The sequence below is a fragment of the Ptychodera flava genome, chromosome 6 (genome assembly GCF_041260155.1).
Source record: "Ptychodera flava strain L36383 chromosome 6, AS_Pfla_20210202, whole genome shotgun sequence".
NCBI classification, from domain to species: Eukaryota; Metazoa; Hemichordata; class Enteropneusta; family Ptychoderidae; genus Ptychodera; species Ptychodera flava.
The window spans coordinates 39,545,322-39,568,954 of record NC_091933.1 but is presented as its reverse complement, the minus strand read 5'-3'; the positions used below and the strand labels follow the sequence as shown (position 1 = coordinate 39,568,954).

The 23,633-nt window shown below is 35.9% G+C and overlaps 1 protein-coding gene across 1 annotated transcript; it reads right to left on the bottom strand.

The window, feature by feature from the left end:
• Window positions 1-1,288: 1,288 nt before the first annotated feature.
• LOC139135762 (protein DD3-3-like) lies at window positions 1,289-23,627 on the bottom strand. The gene is made up of 14 exons (XM_070703445.1): window positions 23,227-23,627; window positions 22,156-22,209; window positions 20,822-20,908; window positions 13,641-13,736; window positions 10,907-11,045; window positions 9,921-10,037; window positions 8,363-8,524; window positions 7,878-8,083; window positions 7,165-7,266; window positions 6,699-6,857; window positions 6,349-6,519; window positions 5,014-5,252; window positions 4,421-4,637; window positions 1,289-3,873 (listed from the first exon to the last, which is right to left on the bottom strand). The coding sequence occupies exons 1-14, from the start codon at window positions 23,295-23,297 to the stop codon at window positions 3,360-3,362; spliced, it is 2,334 nt and encodes a 777-aa protein (XP_070559546.1). The 5' UTR covers window positions 23,298-23,627; the 3' UTR covers window positions 1,289-3,359.
• Between the last annotated feature and the right edge of the window lie 6 nt (window positions 23,628-23,633).

The following is a 23,633-nucleotide window of genomic DNA, read 5'->3' as shown; positions in this document are numbered from 1 at the left end:
GTCAACCCCGCCACGGATACATATAATACCTCTAGTACTTGACTGAACAGGACAATCAATGTTATGAAAATGCAAAGGTGGTTTTATAAACCTTTCATCAGACAACATGAGGAGGTTTTATGTAATGTTTTCTAACATCGGACAAAATGTGTCACACCACAGACAGTAGAGAATATATCTTCTACAGGGTTGTTACTGTGTCACTACCTCCAATGTGCAACACAACAACGTCTCATGTTAAGGATATAGTTTCGTGAATGCGAGATCATTTGCACATTGATGGATAATCAACTGAATACACATAAGTGATTAAAAGAGGTTGTTCTTTTCCCTTGAGAAAGTTTGCCTCCAGTGCAGTCTCGTTCACATACTGCATGAATGAGGGCGCTGTCACCAAATCCTTGGAAAACTAGGGTGTCTTCTGACATGCAAAACTCTCCTGCAATCATTTAACAAACTATGTCTCCCAGTAGTCTACTTTCAAGTACAGATTGTAATTTCAAGAAAAGGAGGGAAGAGATTTTTTTGCAGAAATTAGATGGACTTGAGATTCCTGACATTGCAGCTGAGATCTTGAAGTTTATAAGCCACCATGGTCAGCAGGAATACCTGTAGTGATGCGAATTCTGAATAACATTGTTGGTCATTGAAAGTGTACATTTTTATTTTTGAACAACTCTATCGGGGGAAAATGAGTTTGTTGATGTCAAGAAAAACAAGAATCTTAAAGGGATGGAGCTGTCTTGAACATGAATAGAGACTAGTGATATTGATGGGTACAAAATAAACAATGTCACAGTGTTTAAGGTTCTCCATGAATAGGTGTTTCTGTTTTCTTTCATTGGGTTACCCTCAGCAAGCAAGATTTCCACAACTATTAAACTGGGAAATTTACACTCCAAGCTACCACTACACTCACCCCAGATCTGTGGGTTAAAATACTATGACTGAATGAATTGAAGAAATAAATTTCCGCCCACTGTTGTGTAGATGGTTGGATGATCATGACACTTGTACACCCGAGCCAAGACAAATGTCAAACAACAGTGGGTTAGTCTGGCACTACCAAACACAACCCTGTTTGAAACAAGTTTCTTGGCAGCAAAAGGCACTCCCGAAAGTGGATGAATGAGGGCGCTGTTCACTTGTCTCACATTAATAGAGTAATCATGTTGCTTGAAGACACTAGTATGTACTTGCTATCAAAGTCACTTTTTGTGAATAAATTTTACTTTCCTTTCTAAAAACAAAAAAAAAACTAGAGTATTCAAAACGAGACAATAGGAAGTTTCTTTATAATATAGCAACGTATTTATTTACAAAGTATCAAAAAATTGACAAAACTTCTGACCTGCAGAAATAACAACATTGAAAGAATACATCAAACATCTGTTCAAAAAGAAGTACCTGTATACACACATTTAATACACTTAAGACACTTGGAATGAAGTTTTGAAGTCTTCAAAATTGACATGACCAGAAGAGCAAAGCCAAAGGGCATTTACATTAATGAGCAACATGAAACATTTTACAAATATTAATGCATAAATTATAAATTTGAAGACAAAGATTCCATGCATGTTATTAAAAATTTGTAAAATTGATGATGAGCTAGTAAAATTAGTAAAATTCAATTAACGTCTAGTAGTGTTAATAAAAAAGCAATTTCTATATGCAAAACAAATAAGTTCTATATATGTTGCTGATTTTTGGATTACTATAGTCGATTATGCAAAAATATACTATTTAAATATCTACAGTCCAAATTACATTGCTATTACACATTATCTTTCTGCATTGTTTAAATAATTGTATTTCCCTGATTCTTTAAGCTTTCATGGCGATTACGATTTGTAAGGCACTGACACGATTTAAAATTCCTGACAGGGAGATTACGTTGTGTTACATCAGCTACTTAATATGGTATGTGAATTTTTCTAAGTTCGACTATTTGCCTCTTAAGTACTTAATACTCTTGTTTCTCTAAGTTGATGACCCTGTTAACATGTTGACAAGGATTGTATCCCTTCTGAGTTGATTTGCCCTTGACAATTGTGACATCACTTTGGCCTTTGCCTTGTGTTCATAGGGAACCTACAGTAGTTTTTCCATCAGCAGAAACCGGACAGAAGTCATCATTCCATGTTTACATTTCAGCATTCGGACTGGCATATGATAATACATAGGATATCAAAAATATCTGGGAACTTTGCCTTTATTTAGATATGCTAATAATTTTTCTCACTGCTGCCAAGATTATAAAGAATGATTTGAAAAGTGAGCTTCTTGTGCATCTATTGTGGTGACACTTCATGTTTATAGCAAGAAAGTTAATCGCTGAATAGAAAATATATCAAATTAAAGAAAGTATCCCACTGCTTAAGCCATGTCAGGTTTGTTTAAGTTAATACGCCATTGTTCAGCCTTGGGTTTTCAAAAAAATCTTGTTGATTTGGTTTTGATAACCTTGAAATGTCCAGCATTCAAGAAGTTACAGTAATTTGAAAACCCAGTCTGCTGGCCAGTCTTATTCTTTGAAAATACATTGATTTACAGCTGTAAAATTACACAAACTGCACAGTCATTCTGATCTGTAATTGACAGAAATTTGTTGAAAGTTCAAGTCATGTTGATTCCTTTATTCCAATCTGTACAGTCGGCAGTCGTAACGTCACATCATAGAGAGTAAAGGGCTTGGGAAGTTCTAAGGCACATGAGTAAAAATTTTTGTCCATATATCTTATCCATATGAATAAAAAATTCTAGCAATGGGCACAGTGAATGGTGTGAGACTGGCAATATCATTCTGACTTTCGTAAAATTCTCATAAAACTTGACTATGTGAACACTTTTATTCAGGCAGATAAAAATGGGAAAGAATTGTGATGGCAGTAAAAAGTTCATAGCTTGTGTTTCTTTAAGATAACACAACAATTTTCAGAATCAAATGCAGTATTTATCAAATGCAATTGTCATAAGAACTCACGAAAGATTGAGGTTCAAAGCTTTGGAGGGAAATGTCAGAATGGACGTACAGCCTGGAAAAACCTTGTATACGTAAGACATGTTTCAATATACTGGAGTATTCATGTACTGGTATAGTGAAAACTCAAAAATGCTGACAAAATCCAAGAATAAGAAGTACCATAATTTCTTATTGTGTAGCAGGTTTTAGAATAAGGGATCAATTTTGTGATATCTGTTTTAGGTCTTCTCGGCAAAGTTTGCGCCATGAATATAGGAAACAATTGTGTCTTTTTAACAGCTGTCATTTGGTGATACAAGGCAACATAATGCTTATATGTTATTTTTTGTGTTAGTTTTTATATTAATTTGTCATTTTTCTTTAAGCTTTTGTACTAAACTTTATTTTGAGTTGACTTCTTGGCATAAGAACATTTCCCTTTCAAACCATCCCAATGATCAGGATGTCTGCGGAAATAGATGATGGTACCAATGACTATGGCCAACACAGCCACACAGCCAATGACAATACCGACAATGGCAACCACGTCAGGTTCTGTACGCACCACATACACTCCGCCCCTGTCTGTTTCAAAGATGACCTCATCGCCAACCAACTGCGCGCTGACCTTATGCCAGCTGGCAAAGTTTTCACTGTTGGTGCGGTAGACAGAGTAATCGTCTGTTGATGGCATGGTCACTTTCATCTTCATGGTGAGCACTTTATCATCGGGTGTCATTTGCTGTTGCGGATATAGTACAACATAATCGCTGGCGTAGTTGGCACCAACGGAGATTTTTCTACCTTGAGAAGCCAAAGCAGCCTCCCCTTGTTCAACTCCCCACACTTCAAGTTGTAGTCTCTGCAAGTCCTCAAATGTGCCTCTTTCAATTGTGACACTGGCAACACTGCAAAACAAAAAAAAACATAAAAGAGCATTGATTAATGAACATGTGTAACTTACAAATGCCTGACAGTTTGAAGGAACGATATGAGCTGCCAGTCTGTCAGTCTTTCAATCCTTTCAACATAATACCTTGGTATAGCTCCCTTGTCTACCAAGGGGATTGCTGGACTTATTTACTCAGAAATAGGGGTGAAAGGGTGAAGATGGATATGTTCTTTCAACATGACAATTCTGAGTGTCTTTCCCTTGATGGTTTTGATGAGAAAGACATATTTATGGTCAAAAGGCCGCAAGCTGGATAATTTTGGTCTGACTTTAACAATAGACCTACTATAATATACAGATGTACAGATGAATATAGGACACTGTATTATTGTACCTTTGGGATGACAATGACAACTTCAAATTTGAAAATGTACAAGTTCATACTGAATATTCATCCCATAGGAGGGCAGTGTTGGGTTCAGAGCAGATGATGGGTGCTCATAAATCCATTTGGGCACTCACTTATTAGTACGGAACAAAATCAAGAAATTCATCCTCCTTACCCATCAGAGGCAGTCAGGGATCCACCGTTCCATCCTATAGAGGCAGCAGCGATCTGCTGATCAACAACGGCCAGCTTTCCCTTCTGACTGCGGTTGGAGAAGTTATTGTTGCGGGTGCACATGTAGTGGTAATAACCAGACTGGGTGACTCTCCTTGGACCCAGGTCAAAGTATGTACCAGCGTCATCCAACTCGGACAATTCTCCACGGAACTGATCTGCACATTGAAAATGAATGACAACAATAATGAGTCAATATAACCACTTCTTTTTTGTTTTAATCTAGTCCTGCTTTTCACAATTACTAAAATATGTATAATTTACGATATTATGTATTAATTCAAAAGTTTCACCAGAAATATTGACCAGACATGATATATAGCTGAATAGTACATTTTTTGTATAACTTGTTGTGAAAAAGATTTTTAGTCTTGAAACAGAAATTTTTTCTACTTTTGGATATCAAAATTGCAAGTTTTATTTGATGAGGACAAGAATGTCTGAGCTTTTTAACAAGCTATAGTGAACAAGTATTCAAGGTAAATCCTGCGGAAGTTAACATTTTGTGAAAAACACAAAGAAAACACGACTTACTGGGATTGACAGTTGCCAAATTGACCAAATCGTCCCTAGTAAACCCTGCAATGGTGACATTATCCAAATGCATTGGATAGTTCAAGCCATAGTGACCATATTTTGAGTATGGTTTGTACGGGTCATTTCCCTGACCTTCAGGAAAGATCTGCTCTCCAAGTAAGACCATGTTTGACCGATCGGTTCCTGCAAGGCCTTGGCCATCATTATTATTGTTGTTTGTGTTCGAACCAGTCCACCTTCAAAGAAAATTTACGTCAAAATTTTACCCTTCACAAACAGACTTTGGTTTGTTCTCATGGTTTTTAATAGGGATGGGTGGGCCTATACATATGGGAAAATGGGGGTTACAGAGTTACTCAAAATTACGGCAACATGTTCTTCTCATCAATGAACTAACGAGCTAATCAATCAAGACACAAGTGGCAATGCCATAGTCTACTGCCACAAAGAGGCCAATGATCAACCATGATGTGAATGTCTGTCAAGAAAGTCTGCCAATTTTGACTGAAAGTACACACTTCTCTAACTAACAAACTGGTTGAATGACTTTTTGACAACAGGAACCACAGTCATGAAACAGTATACAATTCATGCATTCCTGACTGGGCAAATTGACAGATGCTGACAACTAAGTTGATTTAACGTGCTGTGATGTTCAGTCAATCGTTGTTCAGGTGATGTACTAGCATTGTTCATGAATAAACTGCTGCATTCAATCATTAGGAAAGGCAAGGAGATTTTCCTTCAAAAGGTAGCACATCTCTTTGGAGTCTATTACTCAGGTATTTGAAGAATTCCCTAAGAGCCTAATTAAGAGGTATTGGAAGGTATAATCCTCATGTCTAAAGTGAGATTATCCCCAATCAAGCTTTTAATCTTCATAAAAATCTGCGTCTGTGACTAACAGCCATTGCATTCATCTCACAGGGTAATTTGTTCAAAATAAAAACTCTCATTTTGGCAGACTTTGAAACAAAAGGGTGCTCTTAGAGTTCTTTGAAAGATTATCATCACTTGGAATTTGGCAATTTCACTTTTAAAGTACTAGTTTGTTTGGCAGTTAAATCTTTTCTGTACTGTGCAATGAACCACCAAGGTTAACTGAGCTTCACTAATTTTCGCCCCTACTGTCGACCATCGTCAGCTTGAAGAAAGTTTTAAGATCCAAGCTGAACTTGATGGCATTTACCAAACATACAACTAACACAGTATTTCATGCTGTCAAACGAGGCGGAATGCAAAGCAGACAAGAGATAAGATCAAATTCCATTTTTCTGGAAAATTCCTTGTAGGATGACGATGCACTATGGAATAAAAAAGCCACAGACTTACTGGATGTGTACGTAATCTCCATTAGATGCAATCAGGTTGTTTGGAACAAAGTCATACTCCACAGAGGGGTACACCTGCACAATGTTTCCTCTCTTGCCCCTGACATTCAAATTGTGGATGGGTCTTCCCTGAAGCTCAGCCGGTCTTGCTCTGATCGCAAAACTGTGAGATCTGTTTGGTTGACAACAGAATACAACATGAATTTCGAGACAATGGGTCTGAGTAAATGGCTCATACATTCATATTGTAGATGTCTTTCAGCCATTTTCTTCAAAAATTTTTAAATTACAAAACCTTTGACCAAATTTGTTCATTTTTACAGTAGAGGGTAACACAGGAAATGCACTTACCTGTCCTGGAAAGTTCTACCATACTGATTGGTGTTGACAGCCAGCTGCAGGGCAAAGTCATCATCATCGTCGTCAAATTCATTGAATATTTTGACATTTGGATTCTGCTCAAAGACATATCCTCTGTTCTCTGCATCTTCTCTGTTGGGTAATCCGACTCTGAAAAACAACACAAAGAATATCTTCTATGTTCAAATGATGATGAAATACACCAGGCGCGGTATTTAATCAATGAATTAACAATGAATACAAATGAAAAGCAACAATCAGAAGGATGGTATTAAAAAGTAAGATGATGGACGAAAATCTTAAAAGAAACTGCCTTTTTGGCTTCCAGACAGGGAAGCCAAGACAAGAATGGCCATTTAAATTCCATTTACACTTTTCCATCGTAGAGCGCAAACTGAAAATACTTCTTCCACTCCACCCATACAGAACATTGCTGACTGAACTTTGAACAGCATACCTGCTGTGTACGTCCAATTTACTTTCTTGGTTTCCTTGTTTGTTCAGAGTGGAGTTGACTGCAGGATTCCAACCGTCAAACTCACCAGTGGAAATATTGTACCTAAAAATATAATTGTCAACAACATTTAAAATTTGCACAAGGCACGATGAAATTATTAAGATTAAAGAAATCAATTTTACTATGGCCAACTTTAACAATGTGAAGTAAAGTAGGAAAAACTATACACTTTACTTGGTTTTAGTATTCAAAGAGTATTAATTTCAGAGAATTGAAATTTGTTGAATGTGACTTGACATAGCATCAACAATACTGGTTCACTCATTAAATATGCAACGTCACAGTACTATAACAAAGATTTGATAATTACTTTGCAAGACTGAGTGTACGTAAGCACCTTGGAATGTTGTGAACAGGACAAAATATTAGCATTGCAAAATTCAGGCCAGATACTAGGAAACAAGATGATTACATAGCGTACTTAATAATATGGAATGACATTATTTACAGTTCTGTGTTATTTGCGACAGTTTATATGACAGCTGTGAATTTTTTAGACAAGCAGTTGAACTATGTCATTATGGCCCTTTTTAACACAATCTTTTCAATTTTTGATCAGAAATTATTGACATAGCGGGAGTAGACAATGCCTAATTTGTCGGTGGGAAGTGAAGATCTTGACAGTTGTGTGAGAGCCCAGAGCTTGAACATACCTGAGTCGAAGTGCACAGTGCTCGTGGTTGATGTTTTCCGGTATTGTCCAGTTGAATGTGTTGGGAAAGCCTCCTTGTCCGTTACCAAGGTGATTATCCCGCGTCCACTCTGTTTCATGGCAGATTGGTGCAGGTAATCCGTGTGATGGAAATTCCTTCCACTCAGCCCTCTCACCATTTTCATCACCAGCTGGATAAACAATATTCTGAAAGAAATGTGAAGTTGAAGTTTCCACCCATGAAAATCATGTGTGAAGGTATTTGTCATGTATGTTTCACCAGTATAACAACAAATACTCTTTGTTGGCCCCTTCTCAGGTGACCAGCATACACTCCATCTATGACCCATCTTAGAATTTTGAAAGGGCAAATTATTGTGTCTCAAATGGAGGATAATTTTAACATAAATGTCAAAACTACAAATAAGTATTGAATTGAATATCTCCCAAATCTTTTTGAAATTGCAGCATATCTTGCAGACTCACCTCACAGTCCTCCTTGTTGGTGGGAATGATGGGCTGGTTGGAGTTGATATTTTCATCGATGTATCCCTGAGGAACTTGACAAGCCCACCTGGACTTTACGTTTTCACTTTCCTCTTCATAGAAAGGACATCTCCTTGCGTTGTTTGTCATTATTGCAATATCCTGGAAATAAAAAGGACAGTGTTTGATATTTTAAAATCTTGTGAGACTGTTTTATAGCTAGTACATAATATCTTATGTAAGGTACATGCATGTTTTCAAATTCTGACTTGTTATCAACAGTTCTACATTGTACTACACTGCATATTCTAAAAGGTAATTCTTATTTTACCCTAAAATTTCCTAAACATCAGTTCCATTGTCATGGTTTAAAAAATACACGTGCAAGGGAACAGCACTTATTTCCTCAAATAAATACTACATAACATTTCATTCATCTAAAAATTGCAGTCTAGAGTCTGTTGGCAATAAAGAATGTATTTTTGGCTTTTGCATCCATCAAAGAGGTGTAAAATATTTTAGAAATGTTGTTTTTGAAGTGCCTTCACTACACTCATTAACTTTTACACTGTCCTTGATGAATAATGCATCATTGGGTTGTTTACTAAGAGAATGTACTGACAACCTTGGGTGTGCCCAATTCACTGTTTTCAGAACTTGAAGATTACACAGAACAAAGGACACATGGTGTGTTTGTAACTGAAAAGCAGAATTTTGGACCAGACAATCATGATTCAACATCCTCACTCTCATTACAGAAAATGGAGAAAAGAACAAATAGACAGGTACAAGAAACTGAAAATAAACATCAACAAAATATTTAACTTCATTTGATGTGTGTGTCAGCGTGTGTTGTGTGACAGTGTGGTGTCAACTGCTAGTCACCCTATCCTGTTTATTTTAACTGTCAGTAATGTGTGTGCGAGAAATGTGCATGTATTTATGTGTGCACCTGTGTAAGTTTGTGTTTGTATGTGTAACTTTGTGTATAAGTGTAAGGTGTGGAGGTTCAGTGCCATCCATTATAAACTTTGCCTCAAATCAAACACAACGCTCAAGAAGATTGTAACAAAGATTTTGTGTCCTTCAGTACTTTCAAAAGAGTGAAGGATCTTCCCTGCTGTTTATTTGAAAGTCAAAAGTCATCTTTTGTGATGACCTATGAATGCATCAAATGTTAACGTTGTATAATAGACAATAAAACTGAAAAGTTAGTGGTATCTTGTTGCATTGTTAATTCTGTACCCATAATAGGAGGCCAACAGATGGTGAACGTTGTCACCAATGACAAATTAAGTAATTTCAATGACATTCCATTGGACACTGAGTGTGTTGTTTGCATTTAGAAAATTTATTGACACAATCAAAATGTGACAAAATCAAAGTACATATATATATTGCATGATTTATGTTGAATTTTTATGTGGAAGAAAAGTATCCTTGCTCTGAAACACTATTGAAGTATATTCTCCTCCTGAGAACTTCCATGGATAATCCATGGAATCCACGGTAATATGGCAAGAATGGAAGGAACAAGGAAAAGACCAGAGTGACTTACCTTCCATTCTGTTGGTTGCCAGTATGGGTAGTAATCTCTCTCTTCTGGACACTCGTAACCATAGCGATTACCATTTGCATTCTGTCTTGTATATTTGGCACTGTTCCCTTTCAGATTCTAAATTTATTGAGAAATTAACAGAGGTGAAATCAAAAACATGTTTATCTTTGACAGCTGTGTTGTAATACTGCATTAGGTACTTATTATTTTTTTAATAGCTTCATAACATATTCATTGACTGTTTTTCTTACGTGAATTCAGTCATTTCTTGTAAAAGTTGTCAATAGTCTGTCATTAATGCAAGGTATTTACAAATTCAATGAGAACAACGTTATGATACCAACAAAAGCATTCCATTGTAAAAATACCAATCATAACTTCGATAACAAGATCTCACAGAAAAATTCTTCATTCTTTATCAATTTTGGTTGTTCATTCATTATCTCCGCATGCCTTTGCTTAATAAATAGTGCTCACATTTGACTTCCTTAGTTACAAATACCAATAAGTCTGACATATCCTGGTAGTTTGAGTTATAGTGGAAAAGAAATTATGGTGAGCATTGAAAACCAAACATTCAACACAAGTAGCTGTTTGTTTTGTACATTTCAAAATCTGCGTGTGGATGAAAGCCATTGACGTGCTTTACAGGAATATTACATACTTGACAAGTTAAGTTAGCTTGTCAGTAAACTGAACACCTGGCTCTGCTTAATATGTTAATGATACTATTATGTCATTTCATTCTCAGTACCATCATTGGTTTAGTTGTATCAACAACCTGTAAAATTAATATAACTGGATCACACATTAATCTCAGTATATCTCGCCTTTATTGAAGTGTATCTTATGATGAGATTTATAAAACTTCACAAATCCGATAAACCATCAAAGCTTTGCCATGCTCATGTTTTCATGTTAGATATCACAGGTTCAAAGGAGCAAAGATTATTGCTGCAGAAAAACCAACCCTGCATAATACTCACTTGGTCAGCGGTAAACAAACCCTGGTTTCGTTCTCTCAGTCTACAGTTTGTGTAGGAGTCATAGCTTTCCTGCATTCCGTACTCAATGTCCCTGTTGCAGTCATTGTTGGCACAATCTTCAGCATTTTGTGGAATAGTTCTGTTTGAAAAAAGTAAATTCATGTTAACACTTTTATCTGTGCAAAACAATACACCATCAAGATAAACTCAATGCCTACAGTTCATTACATTAGCAATAACTTTGATTCATATTAATAATAGCCGTTATTTTTGCTATGTTCATAACAAACGTTTTCCTGTTCTACTGGATAAATCATGTCAAAATGTATGACTTTAACTTGTGGGCACAGCTCTTGTGAGTGTACTGTCGTATGTTTAATTCTGACGGCTAATTTTTATCAAAAAAAAAGAATGAATGTATCCATAATAGCATGGCGTATTGTTCACAATGCGTTGTATTTGCAAGGGTGATGTTTTCTGGAACAAAAAAATGATGAAAATATCATCAGAAGTTACAGCTGTTGTCCTGTAACAAGCTTGAGCCACTGGTCAAAGTTGAAGAAAAATCTGCTTTTTGTGTGATCTATTTTGTTGCATGTACATGTGAAACAGTAGACTATTTCAAAGACTGAAACATACAGGTATACGCCCATCAGCTAAGCCACTATACTCTTTTTATAGACTTAAAACATTAATATCAATGATGTAACATCTGTTACAAACCAAACATTACATAATTGATGTGATTCTATGCTGTATCTGTAAGTAGGGAAAGGTGCATTGAACACTAACGACAGAGGAAAATACAAGTACGATAAAACAGAAAAAGGAGTAATTTTGTTGGTGACATTTTAAGTCCAGATCATGTCTCAGTTGATGAACTCACTCGGCACTTCATTCAAACTGAGTCTCTCACAGCATTCAGAAAATCCTTCAGAATAGAGAGTACCACTGGTTTTTTTTTAAAGCCCTATAACTTTAATGGCATTTTTTTTATCTCATGTTTTCATGCTTGTTCTACCATGCACTTTGCGGACGTGCTGGACATTCTAATCTGAATGAACAGGATTTGTTGATATGGTTTCACAGCATTTTACTGTCACACAACTGTGCCTAATAATGATATATTGCTATGTGAACTACAAAACACTGGTATATGTAGTATGTGAAAGCTTGATCCAACTCAATCATGTAATTTACTATAAAATTTCAGCCTTGACAAGTACACTAAGTTTGTCATATTGCCTGACAAAGAACAGACATTTTTTGGGTTGATTGGCAACTTTATCCTAACTGATCACCATATATTTGTTAAGGTCTACAAAGTTGCCAAAACCTGCTTAAAATGTATTACCCATACACGTACAATATTAACAAAGTCTGTGCAATATGTAGATTTGATTATATGGTAACTTTTATTACAATAGCCTTTGAAAGATGTATGGTCATAAGGCTTGAATCACTGAGTCTGTCTGCGTGACCAGAGCAACTTGCTGTTACCAGACTGCCTACACATACATGCATACGCACTTGTCCTTAAAAGACACTGGTATTTGAACTTGCACTGCCAAAATGTACAGGAAGAAGTACTAAATGTCTGTTTCCTCTGATTTTCCAGCGCCCACAACGAAAATAATACAGTGTATAGACACTATTTTATACTGCTGGTTGAAGGGATTTCCTTTTACTTCCTCTCACTTCATTGTGACCATAAAGTTTATTGTGAATTTACAGAAATGGGGAAATGACTACGCAGATAACTGTATGGATACGTGATATGATTAATACTTTTTATGGACCAGTCATATCCATGCACGGATCACATGATCTGTACCCGAGGACAGGAATTGGTCAAATGAACTTGAACTCTCCTATCATATGAGGACAAATGATTCTTTTACCATAAAGAAGCAACATTTTCAAAGTCAGTTCAGCATCAATGATCAGTGTTACCAAAAACATTTTCTGCCACAAAGTTGAATGTAAGGGCCGGCTTTACTTTGAAGCACACAAGTTTGTGTCAAGTGCGTAGTGTTGCAGGCAATCTGTTGTTTCAATGATGTATAAACCATGCCATAAATTAAACCACCTCAACATACACAGAGCATTTTAATTAGACAGCGATAAAATTCATAAGATATGCCATTTCAAACCAATGCAAAGTTATTAATACAACATGATAACATAGGGCAAGTTGCATTACTCTGATTGCCTCAATTTTTTTACAGGCAGCTGAACACATCGACATGTATGAAAACATTGCTATTTGTCACAATATTTCTGTAGACAACTACATGATATTACACAATAAATTAACTTCTTCCATAGCAAAGTCCATGTTACCCAGAAAAACAAGTGTTTTTGAGGCCTTAGAATGTGCAAATTGTGGATGACATTTAATATCAAAGGTTATCCTCTACAAAACACAAGCTGATACTACTGTTTGCAAATCAAAAAGCATCATGTGGTTGGAAATCTGAAATCAAATCATATTTTGTTTACGTCACTGTTTGTACAATCATGTGAATTTGAAACTGTACCTTTTGGTCTGTTTGTAAATGCACATCTGGCTGTACCACCACAAAGGCACAGTCCTGATCTATGATTTCAAACCAAATATGGACATCACTTGAGCAGGCACATGTGATCGAAGTACGCCTGGAAATTGAAAAGATACTGGCTCTAAGCCCACTAATTGTCATGGCGAGGTAGCTGATGCCTGAAAATGACTCACCCTCGCACTGCTCCGTCACGTAGATCGTCATGGCACATGTACTGCAGGATCAGCTCACAATGACTGTTGGGGTCAGCACATGAATGCTGGTTTGTCCTTGAGGTGAAAAAAGAAGAAAGGAAAGGTGATCACTTCTGATCTCAATTATAATCTTCACAACAGATTTTACATACATACCCTCTGGTATTGGTTTTTCAGAAAACCAGGGAACTGGAATTATTACTCAGCCTCACATGGCCCTTTGTGGCATGTGACTTAAACATATGTGTACACTGCACGCTGAAAGGGGTGTCAGTCATCGAAACTTTCAATGTACGTGCTGTGAATAGGAAATGCCCACCGCAGGCGGTATACTTGCAACCTGGTACTATCAAGGGTCAAGTAAAGAACTTTATCATGTGACAGTGAGAAATGTTTACTAACAAAAGACAAAATCTAGACACTGGCACTTGAGACTAAATTCTTTGACATATCACACCACATTCATCAATAAATCATGAATAATCTCCAATAATAATAAAAGCCAAAAGAGATTTTTGAGCAACTTTTAGTTCAGAAGAGCAACTTTGATTCAAACTACCTCAAATAGCAGAATTTTAATGATTTAATCCAGCATAAATACTGGACAGTAAAACTAAGGCTAACCTAGCAATCATTAACTTTTCAGGATGCTTTTTTACTTCATTGCACCTTTAACCCTTTGAGCACCAAAGTCAATTTTTGTCATATGCCCCAGTCAATTTTTTTCAGAGCTTTGCCAAGTTTTGGATAAAAAACTGTAGACAATGAAATATGATGTCCATTTTGTTCAAAATTATCAAAAAAATTACAAGAAAATTCATAAAAAATGGTAAAATGTTGCACTAAAATTTTGGTGGGAAAAATTACGGCACTCTAAGGTTCAATAATTTTCTGACAAAGACGTCACATTTAAAAAACGAAAACATCAATTCAGCGTATTCAGCGTATAAGGAAATCATAGCTACTCAGTCAGGTATCGTATGTGGGCACATATTACCCAAACAGGGTGTTTATTTGTAAGGGATATTATCATGAAAGCATTTGTCATCTGTGACAATTTCTACTTGGTACAGGGTTGTGGTTTGCAGGATATTCATCATGCAAGTACTTGAAAGTGGAAATACAGATAGATATCGGTTATCAGACGCAGAAACTTCAATTTGGAAATATGAGTCACCTCAGAGAACCTTATCCGTTGGTATCCTGTTGAGTTCATATTAACAGGCAGATACGCCCTGTTGGGCATTACAAATAAAAATAAAACCTTGTTATTGATACTTCTGATTAGATGAACTTTAGATGTAACTGGGTCAAGATATCTAAATATCATGTAATGGGTATTACTGGTGTTATCTGACTCTCTCATCGATTGTTAAGGCTACAATACTCCAGGTGTTTTCTTGAAACTTACACTCTGCAGAGTTGAGTCAAAAACAAGAATATCATGTCCAAATTTGTGTTTTAATTTTGTGGCCTGATAGTGATATGTGACATACAGGAAAGCTTTTTGGAATGTACATGTATTTGGGACATTTCAAGAAACATTAGACATCCTCCAACCGATGGAAAAAATAATTATGACTATATTTGACTTTAATGATGTGAGTAAAGTACATTTTACATGATTGCTTCATTCTAAAGTTTATTTTCTCTGCAGTTTTCTGGTTCTGCCCCCACCTCCAAAAAATCCAACTTGGTAGCATTATCCTGAAACTATTACTTTGTGCTTGTGTGTTCCAGTAAGTTCAACGATCTCTGACATATGACAAACATGAAAATTTGCTTAGTTGTTCCTTTGTTTGCTTGTTTTCTTTGTATTTTCCTTCTGTCTACATATGTAAAATTCCATATTTCCAATGACAAAATACCAGAACATTTTAAGTGAAGTTGAAAGAATATTTTTAACAAAAATATTTCACCAAAATTATACACATGCCAAGAATCATGGCAAGTATTATAGCTTTGTTGCTTGTAACAAAAACCTGTTCATCATTCAAAAAGCTGGTCAAATACTTACACAACAAATGTGAGACAGAAACATGAACAAGCACAAATCTGAAATGATGTTCAGTAATGCTGCAGACAACAGATGGAATAGTTTTTACATTACATGCATAATTCATAGTGACTGCTTTAATCGGATTGACATTAATTTATAATCTAATGGGATTATTTATGTAAAGACTTGGTTCAATTTTGCTGAGAGTTCTATTAATCACGTCTTTCCGAATTGCAGACATTGCACTTCATATCGATGGATTGTGAAAAAAAGACCAACAGAACTAAAATCTTGATTATTTTGACAGCATGCCACCCTGCAAACATTCTATTAAACAGTCACAATTGTAAATATTGCCTACTGAAATTCTTTTTAAATCTTTTATTTATCTAATATTTCGCTTGTCACTTGTCAAATATTTTGAAATCAAAGAGCAAGGCCTTTGACTATGAACCATGTTTTGTTTTCCCACAAGATTTTAATTATCATTTGACATAAAGTCAAGAGCTACATCTCCAGCCAACATTCAAGTCATCATGATACTTGTCAAAGAAAAATTGAGTAGAATGGGCTTTCTGTTTCTTCTTTCCATACTGCTAATCAAGTTAAAGCAGGTGCCACTGTCTGACATTGGCATAGCTGATACCAAAAGTTACAACTTTACATCTGCATGGCTGCAATCAGTTTTTGCACAGGCATAGCATAGACTCTTGAGAAAACTTGATGGTCTATGGGTGTTGGCAATATTAATTTAACCATGAAAAGACAAATTGAGTAGTCTGATGGTGAAACTATCATCATGCTAGGGTTTATAGTCAACCTCGTTCTTCAAACCTGGATCAATAAGCTATCTTCTGACTGTACTGATAAAAGTTGATTGGGACAGTTAACTTGGGTGTTTTCCCCAAGCCAAGGATTGGGTCGAACCAATAGGATGAACACTATAGAACACGCTGGAACTACTTTTTTACAATCTGCATGTGTCAACTAGTGCTGTGTTTACTGATGCCCAATCTACTTTAGTGGGTGGTCACAAGGTTCCTATTACCAAACATTACAAGGTGAAAATTCTCATGAAATAAGCACCTGTTCTTTTTGTTGTAGCACAACTTTTCACCATTTTGAAAAAATGTCCACGTCCGTTTTTAGCTCCGCTGTCAGCGACGCGGAGCTTATCAAATAGGTTGATTTTCCGTCGTCGTCCGTCGTCGTCCGTCGTCCGTCGTCCGTCGTCGTCGTCGTCGTCCGTCAACAATTGCCTTCTCCTCTGAAACCGCAAGTCCAATTGCTTTGAAATTTTATATGCGGTTCACTTGGGGTGACCTCACTTAAGTTTGTTCAAATCGTGGTGAAATTTGCATATTTGTATTTTTGGGGCATTTTTTGGTGTTTTTTGGTAAAAAAATCTTCTTTTCTCAAACCGCTTGTCCGATTGCTTTGAAATTTAATATGCAGTTTACTTATGGTGACTTCAGTCAGATTTCTTCAAATCGTGGTGAAATTTGCATATTTGTATTTTTAAGGCAATTTTTGTCATTTTTGGTAAAAAAATCTTTAAAAATCTTCTTCTTCAAAACTACCGGTCAGATAGCTTTGAAATTTGGTACATATGTCCCTAGGGATGATCTATTTAAGATTTGTTCAAATTGTGAAGAAATATGCAAATTTGCATTTTTAAGGCAATTTTTGCCATTTTTGGTCAAAAAATGTATTTCTCAAAAAGTACTGGTCTGATAGTTTTGAAATTTGGTATACAGGTTTCTATAGATGCACTTAGTAATATATATTGAATTTCTGATGAAATCTGTAATTTTGTATTTTTGGGCAATTTTTGCCATTTTTGGTCAAAAAATGTGTATTGCCAAAACTACTCATCTGATAGCTTTGAAATTTGGTATAGAGGTTCCTACACATGAACTAAATGATATGTATTGAAATTATGATGAAATCTGCAATTTTGTATTTTTGGGGCAATTTTTGCCATTTTTGGTCAAAAAATGTGTATTTCCAAAAGTACTCATCTGATAGCTTTGCAATTTAGTATACAGGTTCCTACAGATCACCTTAATGATATTTGTAGAAATTATGATGAAATCTGCGATTTTGTAATTTTGGGGCAATTTTTGCTATTTTTGGTCAAAAACGTGTTTCTCAAAAAGTACTGGTCTGATAGCTTTGAAATTTGGTATACAGGTTCCTACAGATGAGCTAAGTAATATATATTTAATTTCTCCTGAAATCTGTAATTTTGTATTTTTGGGGCAATTTTGCAATTTTAGGTCAAAAAATGTGTATTTCAACAACTGCTCATCTGATAGCTTTGAAATTTGGTATACAGGTTTCATAGATGAACTACATGATATTTATTGAAATAATGATGAAATCTGCAATTTTGAATTTTTGGAATTTTGTGGCAATTTTTCCATATTTTTGGTCAAAATATGTGTTTCTAAAAATAGTACTGGTCTAACAGCTTTGAAATTTGGTATACAGGTTTCTATAGATGAACTCAATTTGATCTTTTGAAATTATGATGAAATCTGCAATTTTTATTTTGGGGGGGCAATTGTTGCCATTTTGGTCAGAAAATTTTATTCTCAAAACACTACTCATCAGATAGCTTTGGTTGACATGTTCCTAGGGATGATCCGATGTGATATATTCAAAGTATGATGAAATCTTCAATTGTGTATTTTTGCAGCTTATTTTAGCCACTTTTTTCTGGCCACTGCATTGAGCTATCAAAGATTTCCTCCTTCTTCATCAACATGTGTCAAAAATAGTTATTCTCTACATAAACACAGCGGAGCTATATCGGCCGCTAGGTCGCTTGTTTTTGTTTCTGCTCTAAATGTTGTTTGTGTGATAAAAATCTGTTCATTGAGGCTCTCAAGACAAGAACAATGCCACCATGATAAAATTCATTAACTGGGATTAGAATGACGTAAAGAATGTGAACCTATCAGCGTGATGGCTAAACACAGATTGCCGGGAGAAGACAAAAGACTTAACAGAACATCCCAGACTAATGACGTCCATGGGTTGTTCTCTGTGTTAATTTGACATAACCATATCTGGTAGCCACCCACCTTCTTTGATGCTATTTTTAACTTGCTATTGTATTGTACCTATTGTAGCTGTAATTGGACCAACTTTTTCAAATCCGGGATGACAAATTCTTTTCCTCTTTTTGTTAAAGAAACTACTTCAGTTGGGTAACTTTTGAGGACATTCCTGCATTTCAAATGACTTATTAGCCACATGTACTTTGTTCTTTTGTAACTGGCAAAGCTAATCTACTTTTACGTCATACAATGTATTTTACAAAATGTGGAATGCCGGTGTTATACAATTTCTTACATGTCATTTCAGACATGGATGAACTAAGTTTTGACACATGACAAACATAAGCATTCACTATCAGTTCATCAATAAAGTAGCCAAATTTATATACCACACAAATTATTTGGCAAGAAAATTCATCTACTGCAGGAACTCTACATTTATTTGACCAAAAAAAGGTAAGTAGAAATCTGAAATTGGCGCATCAGAGGAATAAATGTTGCACTGTTGAATTTATAGAAAGAATTTGAAAGTGTTCATGGCAAGTTACTTTGGAATTTGGCTGAAGTCATAGGTATACATATTGTATGTTGGTATACTTAACCAGACTATTGAAAGTGTTTGTTTTACATACAAATTTAAAATGTCAAGACAAAAAAGTAAAAGGGGAGAAAAAGATTTTAACTTGTTTAAAAGACTTTTTAAGGATATTTTGCCCATTTGGTTGTATAAATACACGGTCCATACGTTGATTGTTCTCTCAAGGGGCAAACAATCGTGATCAGACAATTTTTTCGGTAAAAAGATTTGTTTATTAGATCCTACGGAATAATTCTCAATTTCAAAATGTTTCTACTGACTCTGAAAATCAGAGGCAGCTTTTTCATGTACTTTTTGAATGTTTTGGAGAGCTCAATACTGATTGGTTGCTTCTTCCATCTCATGAATATTAATTATGTGGGTAGAAAGGAGGCCTCTTCCTTTCTATCTCACAAAGATGAAATAAGTGAACAGTGGGAATGAAAGTGGTATCACAAACAGTTTTAGAGAAGCTCTTTTTTGTAGCCTGATGGCAAGAACTGTTTTTGAGAAGGGTACCATGATATTTCTGTTTCCTGGCACAACCATACAAGTCAACTGTTTGTACACATCCCTGTGTGTTACATGTAAAGTGACAACACGTTACGATGATCAGAAGACTTTTGTTTCACCGATAACAAAGCAAACCTCTGCTGACTATTGACCAAAAAGCATTCTGTTGAATTTAACACATTCTATGAGCTTTTCTCTGATCAATTGAAACTAGATACCTTCTCACAATCGGTAAGATGTTACATTGGAAGAAAAGTGAAGTAAATTTGAATTTCTTGTGTAATAAAGATAATTACTGAGGATCAATTCAAGTTTTCAATCCAGCTATTACCGTCCTTGTTCATAGAGCAGAACATCTGCTCGTCTAATAACCTTGACGCTTAACAATGAAGATGACTAAATTGGCACTTTACACACACTGAATGCAAAGCTGTATGCAAATTTTATAACCAGGATTCAGGGATTTGAGAACAAAGAAAACTGGTTCTTTGTCTCGAGTGACGAAACACTTCTAAAGGAAGCCTTGCAATATCTTTCTTCCTTTCTTTCTTTAAAGTCAAATAAATACAGTTCTACGTCACATTTTAATTATCAGCATTAACATAAAACATTGTTCCCCATAAAGAGATGCTCTTTCCTTATAGATAAGCATTCAAAAGACACATCATTTACATCAGGAAAGATGTACCCAAAACAACATAGGACAGTACTTTGCAAATTCCCTTTCACAGTTTGGATGCATTACCGTTTGACATTTGTGTTATTTCATGCTGTATCAACATTTGCTTGTACATCGTTGGTAACATTTTCACTCGACGTCCCTACTGAGATACTTATTGCACAGATTTGAAAATACAACAGAGAAAGCTTTGTATGAATCAGAGTTCACATTCACTCAAGATACTGAACTCTTGACAACAATTTGCTTATATCATTTTGTTTTGAAAAGTAGATATTTTTTGGCCGCTGAAAGAAACAAAAAGTGTTGTAAAGTAAAGTCACTCACCATTCTATTTGTAGAACAGATCCTTCATAGTAGTATAAGCCGCCAACGTTGTATCCACCTCGATTGTTGTTCTGAGAATCGAACATTCTGCAACAAGGTGATGTGAAAATTAAAATTCAATGGCACAATCAGTAAATTCCATAAATATTCCACACAAATTGCAGAACAAAAGTTTTCATCATACAGAATTTTGGCAGGTACATGGAACTGGACAAAAAGACTTGAAAATTTTATTGTTCCATAAAACATGAATGAGCTAGTATGAACAAAATCCATTTGGCTCTTTAATAAAAGCTAGAACACAAGATTTATACCTTAATACACTTATGCTGGACACTACTGTAATTTGAATAGCAACTAATGTTGATGATATGGAATAAAATGGAACAGAATCGTATATGGCAAAACCTTAGCTTGAGTGAAATAACAGCAAATGGTTTGTACATAAAACACATGGTATGAATTGTCAATTGCTAGTTTTCTTTGACAGAAAAATTATCTTATTGATTACACACACTATGCACAATAGACTGGAATGTACAGCCTACTGTCAGAGTTGAAACTTGGGCACCAGTCAACTTGCATCTTTTCCAACCTGCCCAGAACCAACTCGCCCGATACCAACTCGCCCGATTCCAACTCGCCCGATACCAACTCGCCCGATTCCAACTCGCCCGATGCCAACTCGCCCGATACTATTTTGCAATTTTTGTGAGTAGGCCTACCTGGTACGTATAAAAACGTTTTATTTCTTAAAACAGCCTACTACAAATATTTCTAACATTGAGAACCACAGGTGCGGGCTAGGGCTTGAAATATGTGCCAACATGGAAAAGTTTTTATTTGCGAATTTCACGTTTTGCAAATCTCTTGAAAGAATAAATTTCGTTCGGTTTCTTTATGTATAGGGAAAGTTACTGCAGTTACTGGCTCATGTCTTTAGGAACAGCAGGACCGTCTTTCATGAGTTACTGGCCCGGCATGAAAATAGCTGGCTTCGGGCCATCGGGTTTGTGTACATGGAATCTACAACTACATCTCAAACAACGGGTGAGTTGGCATCGGGCGAGTTGGTATCGGGCGAGTTGGTTCTGGGCGGGTTGTAAAAAGTGTGAGTTGACTGTAATTCAAAAACTTTGATTATACACGTAGTGTAGCCAGTAAATTTCATCCGGGCTGATACATTCAATTTCTGTAGTGAGAGGTTCTTTGTGTACAGGCCTTTTTTTTGCGTAGGTTCAAGGAGCAGAAAACAGCTCTGGCCCATGAAAGCTGAGTGATAAGATTTCTTGTGAGAGGCACAAATTTCTCAAAATTCATGACAATTTCCTTACCTGTTTGCATTTTGTCTGTTTCTACTGTTCTCATCTAGTCTGTTGTTGCTGCCTCTAAAATCAAAAACAAAAAACAAAAAAAAGACAAGAATCTCAATTACTAATTAAAAGTGACAATACTTCCTGTTTTCAAATATCAACGTGATTGTACAGATATATGCACACTATGGTATTTACACATGTCCATCCATGGACTGTCGTAGATGCCAACAAAGGGATTTTTATCTTCCAGCTTTTATTAAAAGTATGTATGTTTCTGTTAACAATGGTGTTGAATACCTGCCCGATACTTGTGTGAAGAACTTATTCAAATTGCGCGCGGAAGGGAAACTGCTTTTGGCTGTAAACTACTGCATATACTATACTAACTTGGGCAGAATTAGCTTGCTTGTTTAGTTGGTGCTATTGTTTACCACTAGCTACAAAAAGTGGAAAGCCTGCTTAGAGAATAATGTTGTGCATCATGAATTTCATGAAGCATAAACTGATTCCATTTGCGGCATTATTGATAGCTGTATTAAAAGAACGGGTACAGGAATTCAAGTAATATTGAAGGTACGTTTCATCTTCATATAAATTATAAGAACATGCATCCGACGAACTTTAGTACAATATCGTCCGTAAAATGAGACAAAAATAAAAATATTATAAAGGAAATAAAACTGTTACAATAGATAATATTTCGATATAAGAATAGTGCCAGGAAAGTCATGGAAATCAAAAAAAGCACATAAACTGTGCAAGAAAACTGCAGTTACTCTACAAAATCTGAAGCCTGAAAACTGTAACGTTGGTTGGCACCTATCTCTCTACAAGGAGTACTACACACGGGTCAAGGAGCAGGTAGAGATCAGAAAACACACAATACTATAACAGGCCGATAAACTACGCAAATCGGGAAAGGTATGTCATAACACTTTCATAACTGGTTATCAACTTCGAACATAGCAGTGACAGCGATGCAGTTTTTCGATGCTATCGATAAATATTAATACGGTGTAACATAACAACATGACAGTGTGACACTGAGCCTGCAGCGTGAATGGTGACATACGTATAAACCCTTCCTACCGTGGATTGTGGAGGTAGATGTCTGCATGGACTGTGACAAGCAGAGCTACGAAAACAGCTATTGAATTCATCTTGTTCTTCTGAATCTCTCTTGCTATCTGTTTAAAAACTTATGTCGAAAAAGATCACGACCGGCGCGATCGCGCAGAGTTGAAATGCTCACGAATGGTGCACCCACACCGATGTAAAGTAACGAGTGGTTGAGTGGTCAACTACTGTTTACGTATTTCGGATATCCCTCCGCCTGATAGTTAGTCTTCACGAAGTCCTCATGAAGTAAAGTATCCGAGCTTATATAGGACACATTCACTATACTTATGAATATGCTATCTCTTGTCTTTTACTTTCACCTGTACGTCACGATTTAGGGCCAAAATTTGCACAACAAAAAGAACACGATTAACTGT

Excerpts from the sequence above, each read along its gene's own strand:
- LOC139135762 (XM_070703445.1), bottom strand. The coding sequence starts at position 23,297 with ATGAATTCAATAGCTGTTTTCGTAGCTCTGCTTGTCACAGTCCATGCA. Across the intron at positions 6,858-7,164 it reads AAATTGGACGTACACAGCAG|AGTCGGATTACCCAACAGAG; the intron begins GTATGCTGTTCA and ends GTTGTTTTTCAG. Across the intron at positions 4,638-5,013 it reads TTTGGCAACTGTCAATCCCA|ATCAGTTCCGTGGAGAATTG; the intron begins GTAAGTCGTGTT and ends TTCAATGTGCAG.